This window comes from Salvelinus namaycush, chromosome 31, assembly GCF_016432855.1.
Source record: "Salvelinus namaycush isolate Seneca chromosome 31, SaNama_1.0, whole genome shotgun sequence".
Taxonomy (NCBI): domain Eukaryota; kingdom Metazoa; phylum Chordata; class Actinopteri; order Salmoniformes; family Salmonidae; genus Salvelinus; species Salvelinus namaycush.
The window spans coordinates 42,418,928-42,431,386 of record NC_052337.1 but is presented as its reverse complement, the minus strand read 5'-3'; the positions used below and the strand labels follow the sequence as shown (position 1 = coordinate 42,431,386).

Genomic DNA, 12,459 nt, shown 5'->3' with positions numbered 1-12,459 from the left:
ACTAAAGCTACATCGAAGTAGAGAGTGAGATATAAACACAATAGCCAATAGCCTACATTGTTACAGGAATGAATGGAGACTTGTTGCTATAATAGTCTGTAAAACATCACTCAGCACGATGACGTTTGAACATTGGTTTCGATAGTCATCCCTAGATTCATGTTGTCTCTTTTGGTTTTTGTAGCTAGAACCAGGAGGAGGCAGAATTGAACAGGCCACAATAGTGATGGATAGCCTAGCTCTTATGCTTGGCAGATTTTTCAGCATCTGTTCTTGAGCAATACATTAGTCCTTGATAATATGGCCTGGTTGAGACTTAACTTCCTTCCTCCCCTCTAACCCGCATCCCCCTCACACAATTATTGGAGGTGTTTTGAAACTTAATAGTCAATCTGTAAGCTGTTTCAGCTCATAATACTACTGTCACGCAATATTACTTAATTTTAGAGCAGGCATATTGGTCAAGTGTTTTGGGGGTGGAGTTGTTCATGGATTCTCACAGGGTCGTAGTAGACTAATCGCCTGTAAACACTTGTAACGAGGGGCGGCGTTTCACCGTAAACTAGCCTGGGTCGTGTTCATCAGGGCCCTTTTGTACGAAATGTTTCAATGTGGTTTGCAATGGAAAACGAAAACAAGCCCAGGTAGTCCCTCCCTGTTTCAGAAATGTTTCCTCCATTTGATGCCCTAATGACTGCCACCGAGATGAGGAACCTTTTTAACTAGCGATGATGGTGGGCGTGGTCAAATTGCAGTCAGGTCCACTTTTACTATAGCCCCAGAGATGGAAGAGTTAAACCATGGCTTCCTCCTCTCCCTCTTTAGATTTCAGAAAAATAAGTGGTTGTTTTTCCAGCCACACTCAGGGAGAGTAATTTAACTGACACAACTGACCCTTTTCCTATGGGTTTCTGGTTCTATTCCACCACTCTGTCACTCACGCTAACCAAAGCCATGCCCTGCCTTGTGAGCCTTGGTGGCCACATTTTTGTACCCCCAAATTGCTGTGCAGAAAAGGAACCATATGTTCATTGTAAAAGAAGAAGGTTCATTTGAACTGTGCTGTAGAGTGGCCAGCATAGGAAACTGCTTTAATGTGCTCTCTGAGTTGTTTCTGCTTTAAAGAGAATCTTGGGATGTGTCCCAACTGGCACACTATTCCATTTAGAGTGCACTACTTTTGACCAGGCCCCTGTTGGGCGCTGGTCAAAAGTAGTGCACTGTAAAGGGAATAGGTTGTCATTGGGCCACAGGTTTTGTGTATTGAACACACTTCATTTAGACAGACATGTCGTTTTCCCACCGGCCCCCCAGCGCAGCGCAGAAGGCTAGAAGTTGGCATGCAGTCCTGAAGTCTGAAGAATATATAATGCAATATCCGCAAAGATTTTATGAAAGGAGGGTGGAAGCATTTGCAAAATGCACTCCAGACGTGCTCCGATTGAAACGATGTTGAAATTCAATGCATTTTTACTGTTTTCTTGCTGGAGGTCTCCATTACTCATAGGTATCCATTTTATTTGCCGGATTATCAACGTACAATTGAATTAGGTGGAATGATCCTCTGGAAGTTGAGGTTGAAAAGCCAGCTTCGTTGCAGAAAAACGTGACGGGCACTAAAATAAAATATTTTAATCATTTTTGACCGTGTGTTAACTTTGATAAGAATGCTGCAGCCAGTGCCAAGAGTGTGTGTGTGTGTGTGTGTGTGTGTGTGTGTGTGTGTGTGTGTGTGTGCGCAGTGCTGTGCTTTCTGAAAGTGTTCAGACCCCTTGACTTTTTCCACATTTTGTTACGTTACAGCCTTATTCTACAATGGATTACTTGTATGTTTTTCCTCAACAATCTACACACAACACCCCATAATGACAAAGCAAAAACAGGTTTTTATTTACATAAGTATTCAGACCCTTTGCTATGAGACTCAAAATTAAGCTCAGGTGTATCCTGTTTCCATTGATCATCCTGGAGATGTTTATACAACTTGATTGGAGTGAGTCCACCTGTGGTAAATTTAATTGATTGGACATGATTTGGAAAGGCACACACCTGTCTATATAATGTCCCACAGTTGACAGTGCATGTCAGAGCAAAAACCAAGCCATGAGGTGGAAGGAATTGTCTATAGAGCTCTGAGACAGGATTGTATCGAGGCAAAGATCTGGAAAGGGTACAAAAAATGTCTCCAGCATTGAAGGTTCCCAAGAACACAGTGGCCATCATTCTTAAATGGAAGAAGTTTGGAACCACCAAGAATCTTCCTAGAGCTGGACTCCCGGCCAAACTGAGCAATCGGGGAAGAATGGCCTTGGTCAGGGAGGTGACCGAGAACGCAATGATCACTCTGATAGTGCTCCAGAGTTCGTCTGTGGAGATGGGGAGAACCTTACAGAAGGAAAACCATCTCTGCAGAACTTCACCAATCAGGCCTTTATGTTAGAGTGGCTATACAGAAGCCACTCCTCAGTAAAAGGCACATGCCTGATTGGACCAAGATTGAACTCTTTGGCCTGAATGCCAAGCATCACATCTGGAGGAAGCCTGGCATCCCTACAGTGAAGCATGGTGGTGGCAGCATCATGCTGTGGGGATGTTTTTCAGCGGCGGGGACTGGGAGACTAGTCAGGATTGAGGCAAAGATGAACGTAGCAAAGTACGGAGAGATCCTTGATGAAAACCTGCTCCAGAGCGCTCAGGACCTCAGACTGCAGTGAAGCTCCCCATCCAACCTGACAGAGCTTGAGAGGATCTACAGAGAAGAATATAGATGTGCCAAGCTTGTAGCGTCATACCCAAGAAGACTCGAGGCTGTAATAACTGCCAAAGGTGCTTCAACAAAGTACTGTGTTAAGGGTCTGAATACTTATGTAAATGTTATAATTTTTTTTGTTGCAAAAATGTCTAAACCTGTTTTTGCTTTGTCATTATGAGGTATTGTGTGTAGATTGATGAGGGGGGGGGGAAACAAATGAATACATTTATATTAAGGCTTCAACGTAACAAAATGTGGAAAAAGTTAAGGGGTCTGAATCTTTTCCGAATGCACTGTAAATACAGTATATATGTTTGCGTGTGGGTATAGTTTGTATAGGGGGCCTGTATCGATTTTTAAAGGGGCTGATTAAATTAAGAGATACTTGAACTGGTACTGTGTGTGTGTGCCTGACTGTCCATGTGTGCGTCTCCAGGAGTGGACTCCATTTACAAGTACTGTGCTGGTACTAACTGTGTGTGTGTGTGTGTGCGTGTGCCTGCATTGCTGTGTGTCTATGTGTACATGTCTGTGTCTGACTGCCTGTCCATCGCTGTCTCCAGGAGCGGACTCGATAAAGAAGTACTGGTCGCGGTACTACCAGGGTTCCCAGGGGGTGGTGTTTGTCCTGGACAGCGCCTCCACAGACGAGGATCTGGAGATGGCCCGAACTGAGCTTCACTCTGCCCTGCAGCACCCCCAGCTCTGTACCCTGCCCTTCCTCATACTGGCCAACCACCAGGACAAACCAGCTGCTCGCACCACACAGGAGGTAGGCCGAACACACACACAGGTGCACACTCACACAAACCTGCTACACGCTCCGAACAGGAGGAAACAACCAATGATTCATATCAACGTTATAGATTATGGTATGGTATAATATATATGTAGTAGAATATGTACACTGAGTGGACAAAACATTAGGAACACCTTCCTAATATTGAGTTGCACCATGTGCCCTCAGAACAGCCTCAATTCGTTGGAATGGACTCTACAAGGTGTCAAGCGTTCCACAGGGATGCTGACCCATGTTGACTCCAATGCTTCCCACAGCTGTGTCAAGTTGGCTGGATGTCCTTTGGGTGGTGGACCATTCTTGATACAGATGGGAAACGGTTGAGCGTGAAAAACCCAGCAGCGATGCAGTTCTTGACGCACTTAAACAGGTGTGCCTGGCACTTACTACCATACCCCGTTCAAAGGCACTTAAATCTTTTGTCTTGCTCATTCTCCCCCTGAATGGCACACATACACAATCAATGACTCATTTGTCTCAAGGCTTAAAAATCCTTCTTTAACCTGTCTCCTCCCCTTCACCTACACTAATTGAAGTCGATTTAACAAGTGACATCAATAAGTGGGCATAGCTTTCACCTGGCATTCGCCTGGTCAGTCTATGTCATGGACACTCAGTGTATATCTATGGTAACGATAGACTAGCTACCTATCCAGGGGGTGTACTTGTACATCAAGCTGCCTCAGGGTACAGGGATGTTCTGGCCCAGACAAGGCAACTTATGGTAACAATGCAAAACTGACATACAAACTAACACCAACCCTGGGCCTGGGGGCGCAGCTTCACACTCAAGTAGATCAATTATGGTAACATAACACTTAGACAGTGGGCTTTTTACGCACCTCTTTTGGCACATTTTGAATTCAAACAGACAATGAATACTAAAAACCATACCTAGCAGGCGTAATTTGGCACATTACGATCAGGTAAAGACGTCTTCCCCATACAACCAGTATACAACCTGCCAATGGAGTCATGAAAGACATTGTAATGATGTCACTCTAACCAGTTATAGATGCTGGTTATAGGCCAGTAGACACCATATAGAGTTCTAACTTACAGAACCTTGCAAAAGTATTGAGACCCCTTGGATATCTTCACATTATAAACTCAGCAAAAAGAGAAACGTCCCTTTTTCAGGACCCTGTCTTTCAAAGATAATTCGTAAAAATCCAAATAACTTCAGATCTTCATTGTAAAGGGTTTAAATACTGTTTTCCATGCTTGTTCAATGAACCATAAACAATTAATGAACATGTACCTGTGGAACGGTCGAAGACACTAACAGCTTACAGATGGTAGGAAATTAAGGTCACAGTTATGAAAACTTAGGACACTAAAGAGGCCTTTCTACGGACTCTGAAAAACACCAAAAGAAAGATCCCTGCTCATCTGCGTGAATGTGCCTTAGGCATGCTGCAAGGAGGCATGAGGACTGCAGATGTGGCCAGGGCAATAAATTGCAATGTCCGTATTGTGAGACGCCTAAGACAGCGCTACAGGGAGACAGGACGGACAGCTGATCGTCCTCGCAGTGACAGACCACGTGTAACAACACCTGCACAGGATCGGTACATCCGAACATCACACCTGTGGGACAGGTACAGGATGGCAACAACAACTGCCCGAGTTACACCAGGAACGCACAATCCCTCCATCAGTGCTCAGACTGTCCGCAATAGGCTGAGAGAGGCTGGACTGAGGGCTTGTAGGCCTGTTGTAAGGCAGGTCCTCACCAGACATCGCCGGCAACAACGTCGCCTATGGGCACAAACCCACCGTCGCTGGACCAGACAGGACTGGCAAAAGGTGCTCTTCACTGACGAGTCGCGGTTTTGTCTCACATGGGGTGATGGTCGGATTCGCGTTTATCGTCGAAGGAAAGAGATTTACACCGAGGCCATTCTCCCCAGAAATGTCTGGGAACTTGCAGGTGCCTTTGTGGAAGAGTGGGGTAACATCTCACAGCAAGAACTGGCAAATTTGGTGCAGTCCACGAGGAGGAGATGCACTGCAGTACTTAATGCAGCTGGTGGCCACACCAGATACTGACTGTTACTTTTGATTTTGAACCCCCCTTTGTTCAGGGACACATTATTCCATTTACGTTAGTCACATGTCTGTGGAACTTGTTCAGTTTGTCTGTTGTTGAATCTTGTTATGTTACAAATATTTACACGTTAGGTTTGCTGAAAATAAATGCAGTTAACAGTTAGAGGATGTTTCTTTTTTTGCTGATGAGTTTATTGTGTTACAAAGTGGGATTAATATTGATTTGTCATTTTTTTGTCAACAATCTATACAAAATACTTTAAAAAATATATAGTCATTGCATAAGTATTAAGCACCCTTTGTTTAGGTAAGCCTAAATTAATTCAGGTGTAAAATTTGGCTAAATAAGTTACTATGAGGCCGTTGGGGATTTTAAAACAGTTACAGCGTTCAATGGCTGTGATGGGAGACAACTGAGGATGGATCAACAACATTGTAGAGACTCCACAATAATGATCTAAATGACAGCGTGAAAATAAGATCTATTCCAAAACATGCATCTTGTATGCAACAAGGCACTAAAGTAATACTGCAAAAAAAACAAAGCAAAGGAATACACTTTTTGGCCTAAATGCAAAGCCTTATGTTAGGGGCAATTCCAATACAACACATCACTGAGTAACTGCCTCCTTTTTTTCAAGCATAGTAGTGGCTGCATCGTGGTATGGGTATGCTTGACATTGGCAAATACTGGGGAGCTTTTCAGGATAAAAATAAATGGGATGGAGCTAAGCTCAAGCAAAATCCAAAATCCTAGAGGAAAACCTGCTTCAGTCTGCTTTACACCACAGACTGGGAGAGGAATTCACCTTTCAGTAGGACAATAACCTACATCACAAGGCCAATTATACACTGGAGTGGCTTAACAATAAGTTAGTTCTGTTCTGACTTAAATCTGCTTTAAAATCTATGGCAAGACTTAAATTGCTGTCTAGCCATGATCCCTAACATCTTGACAGAGCTTCTTTTTTTTGGTAAGAATAATGGCCAAATACTGCACAATGCAGGTGTGCAAATCTCCTATAGACTCACCCAAGAAGACTAACAGCTGTAATTGATGTCAAAGGTGTTTCTAACATGTATTGACTCAGGGAACTGAATAATTACCCAACAACTATATTTCACGAATGTAATTTCTATTCATCTTTAAAAACAAAAAATAAAAAATAAATAAAAAATTAAACATTTCTTCCACTTTGACATTAGAGTATGTTGTGTAGATTGTTGACAAAAAAATACAATTCAACATTTTAATCCCACTTTATAACACAATAAAATGTTAAGAAATCCATGGGCCTGAATACTTTTACAAGGCACTGACCTGCACTAACTTCTGGTTGAGAAGATTACAATCAAGATTACAATCAAATGAACATGTTTTATACAATCAACCAGACTATGAAGCTCTAAAAGACATAATGATATCATTGCAACTCACAAATTGCAAATCACATTATTGTTGGAGTACCTGCTCTAAGAGTATGAATTAGGCTTTTTGAGCTTTGAATCCTAAGCAACCTGCCTACACATTGATTGAATTACGATAGACCAACAGTAGGCGGTGCCTACTTATCACACAAGACATATTGTTTTTGTCTTTAATAGAATCAGAATTGATGATGCCCATGATGCCCCAGCGCAGCCCTGTGATTACAGTGGGGGTCAGGCTGTCGTCATGGATACCACTCGAGTTGTTTTAAGGTTAGCCGTGCTCATGCGAGCTAAACCAATTAAAGTAGCTGTCTGATTACCCTTGTTAACCTGCCTATCTTAAAGCAGCCGGTAAATGGTAATTGCGTTACTGCCTCAGCTGTGGCTGGCGGTGTGGTTCTGCTGTGTTTTTAGTTTTAACAACGAAGAGGATTTGGTCATGGAAGTATTTGTTTGTCAGGTATGTGAGGCCTGTGTGGTCCAGCAGTTAGTGTCGTGGACCCCGGCACACATGTATACGAGAGTCGCCATTGGTGTGGGTTTGAATCCAATCCGCTGCCTTTCTGACTCGCACTCTGTCCTACCTTTCCTGGCTCCTCTTCACTGTCCTATCCCAATAAAACAACACACAAAAAAAGGGAAGAACAAAGGTCTGTGAGGTTTTTAATCATGTCTCGTCTCACACCTTCTCATGCCTGCCCTCACCGCACTTCTCTCCTGCTGTTTCAGCTAGGGACTGTAGAGTTCTCATATTGATCGGAGGTAAAAACCAACAACAAACAAACAAACAGTAAAAGTTCTGTCCCAAGTTGTAAACAGGATGTACATGAATTATTATGTCTTGCGATCAGTCCCGATATATCCCAAATGACACCTTATTCCCTATGTAGTGCACTACTTTTGACCAGGACTGACTGGGTTCTGTTCAAATGTAGTGCACTATATAGGGAATAGGGTGCTATTTAGGATGTAACGCCTGTCACTGGTCTTTGACCCTGCCTGGTACACATATCTTAAAATAAAGGTTCACCCATTTTGAATGTTATATTGTTTTTGTGCATCTCTGAGTGATGTTCTATCGATTCCCTGGGTAATTTCATGTTTTCATGTGTATCTGAGTTATTGACGTTCAAGCAGGCAGAAATCCGTCTGGTGTTACGTAGCACTGTGATAAAGTCGCTTTTAGATCGAAAATGTCTATCTCGGGAGGATGTCTTCTCTCGAATGAGCCATTGATCATATGTTTTTCTTACCTCGAGGAATTTGTAATTTAACGGAGGGTCTAGCACATTTGCATTGTGCAGTTGCCAGAGATATTATACAAAGGAGATTGGAATCCAATGAATGAAGAAACGTTTCACGCCGCACCCAGCAGATTGTCGACCAATCGCGTTCACGTTATCATGCTGCGTCACGCGATTGATAAACTAATCGTCACGCAATCCCTTCTCAAAGTCAGTGTATATGTCGAGAAACTTGCCTATTTTCCTCTAAAGTACGTAATGTCACGATTCCAAAGATATACGATACTACAGATAGCTAGTTAATTATCTCACATATCGGAAAATATGTGTAATGTTGTGCTTTCTTGTTAGCCAAATTCGTGTTGGGTTTTTGAGCTTAAGCACAATAGCCTACTTGTCCCAATACCGCCCAGAATGCATTGCGCGCCATATTGATGTAACATGATGGGCAACGTTTCCCATCTCCTCAAAAGTATATCTGCGGTTGCGAATGTTAGACTCCAAATTGTTAAGCACATCCATCTGCAGGTTGAACATGGTGAGATTGTGGACTCCTAGTGCAGTTTGTTTAGGCGATTTTACAGCTAACTAGCTATGTTACATGCTGATATTGTATTTGGTATTATTGTGTGTAGCTATGTTTGCTTGCTAGTTAGCTAGCCAGCCTGCCCATAGAAAGAGCATTGCGTTTTGGATTTTGTAGTCGACTTGAGCTGCAACAGATTTCCACAACAATTTTCCATGTTGCTACCAACCTCACTATATGAAACCTTTGTTCACCAGAAAAAACATTCTCACATATTAGTGTTATTTAGTACTGTAAATTAAATTTGTGGATTTGGGTGGATTTTTCCTTGAATGTTATTTAGTTTTAATGGATTCATTAGCAGCTATCACTCAAAAAGAGTGAGGGAAAACTGGATGGGAACACAGCATTCCTGAGTGGGGTTGCAAAGGGAGGGTACTGTGCGGTTCTTTGTTTTTACTATTTTCTACATTGTAGAATAATAGTGAAGACATCACAACTATGAAATAACACATATGGAATGATGTAGTAACCAAAAAATGTGTTAAAAAATCCTAATATATATTTTAGGTTCTTCAAAGTAACCTCCCTTGCCTTTATGACAGCTTTAGACACTCTTGGCATTGCCTTGACCAGCTATACCTGGAATGCTTTACCAACAGTCTTGTCATCAGCAAATTACCATCACACCTCTTCCTCCATGCTTCATGGTGGGAACCACACATGCGGAGATCATCCGTTCACCTACTCTGCGTCTCACAAAGACACGACAGTTGGAACCAAAATTCTCAAATTTGGACTCATCAGACCAAAGGACAGATTTCCACCGGTCTAATGTCCATTGCTCATGATTCTTGGCCCAAGCAAGTCTCTTCTTATTGGTGTCCTTTAGTAGTGGTTTCTTTGCAGCAATTTGACCATGAAGGCCAGATTCACACAGTCTCTGAACAGTTGATTTTGTGATGTGTGTTACTTGAACTCTGAATCATTTATTTGGGCTGCAATTTCTGAGGCTGGTAACTCTAATGCACTTATTCTCTGCAGCAGAGGTAACTCTGGGTCTTCCTTTCCTGTGGCGGTCCTCATAAGAGCCAGTTTCATCATAGCGCTTGATGATTTTTGCGACAGCACTTGAAGAAACTTTCAAAATTCTTGAAATTTTCCAGATTGACTGACCTTCACGTCTTGAAGTAATGATGGACTGTCATTTCTCTTTGTTTATTTGAGCTGTTCTTGTCATAATATGGACTTGGCCTCTTACCAAATATGTCCATCTTCTGTATACTACCCCTACCTTGTCACAACACAACTGATTGGCTCAAACACATTAAAAAGGAAAGAAATTCCACACATTATCTTTTAACAAGGCACACCTGTTAGTTGAAATGCATTCCAGGTGACTACCTCATGAAGCTGGTTGAGAGAATGCCAAGAGTGTGCAAATCTGTCAACAAGGCAAAGGGTGGCTACTTTAAAGAATCTCAAGTATATAATATATTTAGATTTGTTTAACACTTTTTTGGTGACTACATAATTCCATATGTGTTATTTCATAGTTTTGATGTCTACACTATTTGTCTACAATGTAGAAAATAGTAAAAATAAAGAGAAACCCTGGATTGAGAAGATGTGTCCAATCTTTTGACTTGTACTCTTAAGTATTCACACCCATGAGTCAATACATGTTAGAATCACCTTTTGCATCGATTACAGCTGTGAGTCTTTTTGGGTAAGTCTCTAAGAGCTTTGCACACCTGGATTGTACAATATTTGCACATTATTATTTTTAAAATTCTTCACTCTGTCAAGTTGGTTGTAGGTCATTGCTAGACAGCCATTTTCATGTCTTGCCATATATTTTCAAGCCGATTTGAACCTTTTCACACATACCAACAAACGGGTGTGATCGTTCTACAGTGGTCCCTGCAGCGTACCCTCCAATCGGTGTGACTAGAACGCTTATTTAGAAAGTACAGTTTCGATTTACGCAACATTCAGCATTTGAGCTAGCCACACTGTTTTTTCATAGAAACATTTAGCAGAAACACAGTCCTTACAAAGTTAAAGTCGGAAGTTTACATACACCTTAGCCAAACACATTTAAACTCAGTTTTTCAACATTCATGACATTTAATCCTAGTAAAAATTCCTTGTCTTAAGTCAGTTAGAATCACCACTTTATTTTAAGAATGTGAAATGTCAGAATAATAGTAGAGAATTATTTATTTCAGCTTTTATTTCTTTCATCACATTCCCAGTGGGTCAGAAGTTTACATACACTCAATTAGAATTTGGTAGCATTGCCTTCAAATTGTTTAACTTGGGGCAAACGTTTCGGGTAGCCTTCCACAAGCTTCCTGCAATAAGTTGGGTGAATTTTGGTCTGTTCCTCCTGACAGAGCTGGTGTAACTGAGTCAGGTTTGTAGGCCTCCCTGCTCGCACATGCTTTTTCAGTTCTGCCCACAAATTTTCTATAGGATTGAGGTCAGGGCTTTGTGATGGCCACTCCAATACTTTGACTTTGTTGTCTTTAAGCCAATTAGCCACAACTTTGGAAGTATGCTTGGGGTCAAGCAAAGAGGCACTGAATTTCAAGGCCTACCTTCAAACACATCCACAGGTACACCTCCAATCGACTCAAATTATGTCAATTAGCCTATCAGAAGCTTCTAAAGCCATGGCATTATTTTCTGGAATTTTCCAAGCTGTTTAAAGGTACAGTCAACTTAGTGTATATGTAAGCTTCTGACCCACTGGAATGGTGATACAGTGAATTATAAGTGAAATAATCTGTCTGTAAATAATTGTTGGAAAAATTACTTGTCATGCACAAAGTAGATGCCCTAACCGACTTGCCAAAACTATAGTTTGTTAACAAGAAATTTGTGGAGTGGTTGAAAAACGAGTTTAATGACTCCAACCTAAGTGTATGTAAACTTCCAACTTCAATTGTATGTCCTGAATGTGACCAGTTCAGTAGCGACAGCATACACAATCATCCAAACCGGGAAATTGACATAGCACAAGCGGAAACTGCAATATGAATGAGCCAATAGCAATTACTGTTTAATTCATCACATCACGGGTGAGCTCACCATTGATCTAAATAATTCCGTTAAAAAAAAAGAAAATGAAATCGAAAGTAATCCGACGATGGGTAGTTTGTGCGCGCCGCCATGTTTGTTTATCTCGTCAACCATAGATGATAATAAGAAGAGACGAGATGAGTTTGGTCTGTTTGCAGTATGCATGTTGAAGGGTTTGTGTCGTCTATGATCATTCACTCCCAGAAGTTTACCCTTCACCTCATTATTACATCTTAGGTCTGACAGACGTTTACGTGATACCCAGAATGCATTGTATAATGTCAACAAACATTGCGCCACACACAGGTGGCAAATATCTTAGCACTAGCTCATTATAATAGTAGAATGTTCCAAAAAGTATTTTAAACAAATCATAGGTGTCCTTTACAATCTATGCAATAATCGGAGTGCATTAGTTTTCACCAGACTTGAAAACGTGAATAAAACTGTAAATACATTATGCTCCATACATACATACTGTATGCTACAATGGAAACGACAACACAATATGCAGAAAATAAGGCACTTTATTTTGATAGGAATGCACACATGTCCAAAGTTTTTATTT

At 41.5% G+C, this 12,459-nt stretch overlaps 1 protein-coding gene across 2 annotated transcripts in view; it reads left to right on the top strand.

Moving 5' to 3' along the window:
• The window catches only part of LOC120025654 (ADP-ribosylation factor-like protein 15), a 63,883-nt gene that overhangs the window by 31,116 nt on the left and 20,308 nt on the right, over positions 1-12,459 (top strand). For both annotated transcript variants that reach the window (XM_038970200.1, XM_038970199.1), the window contains exon 4: positions 3,316-3,524. In XM_038970200.1, the coding sequence (XP_038826128.1) occupies positions 3,316-3,524 (209 nt within the window). The remainder of the gene's footprint in view (positions 1-3,315; positions 3,525-12,459) is intronic.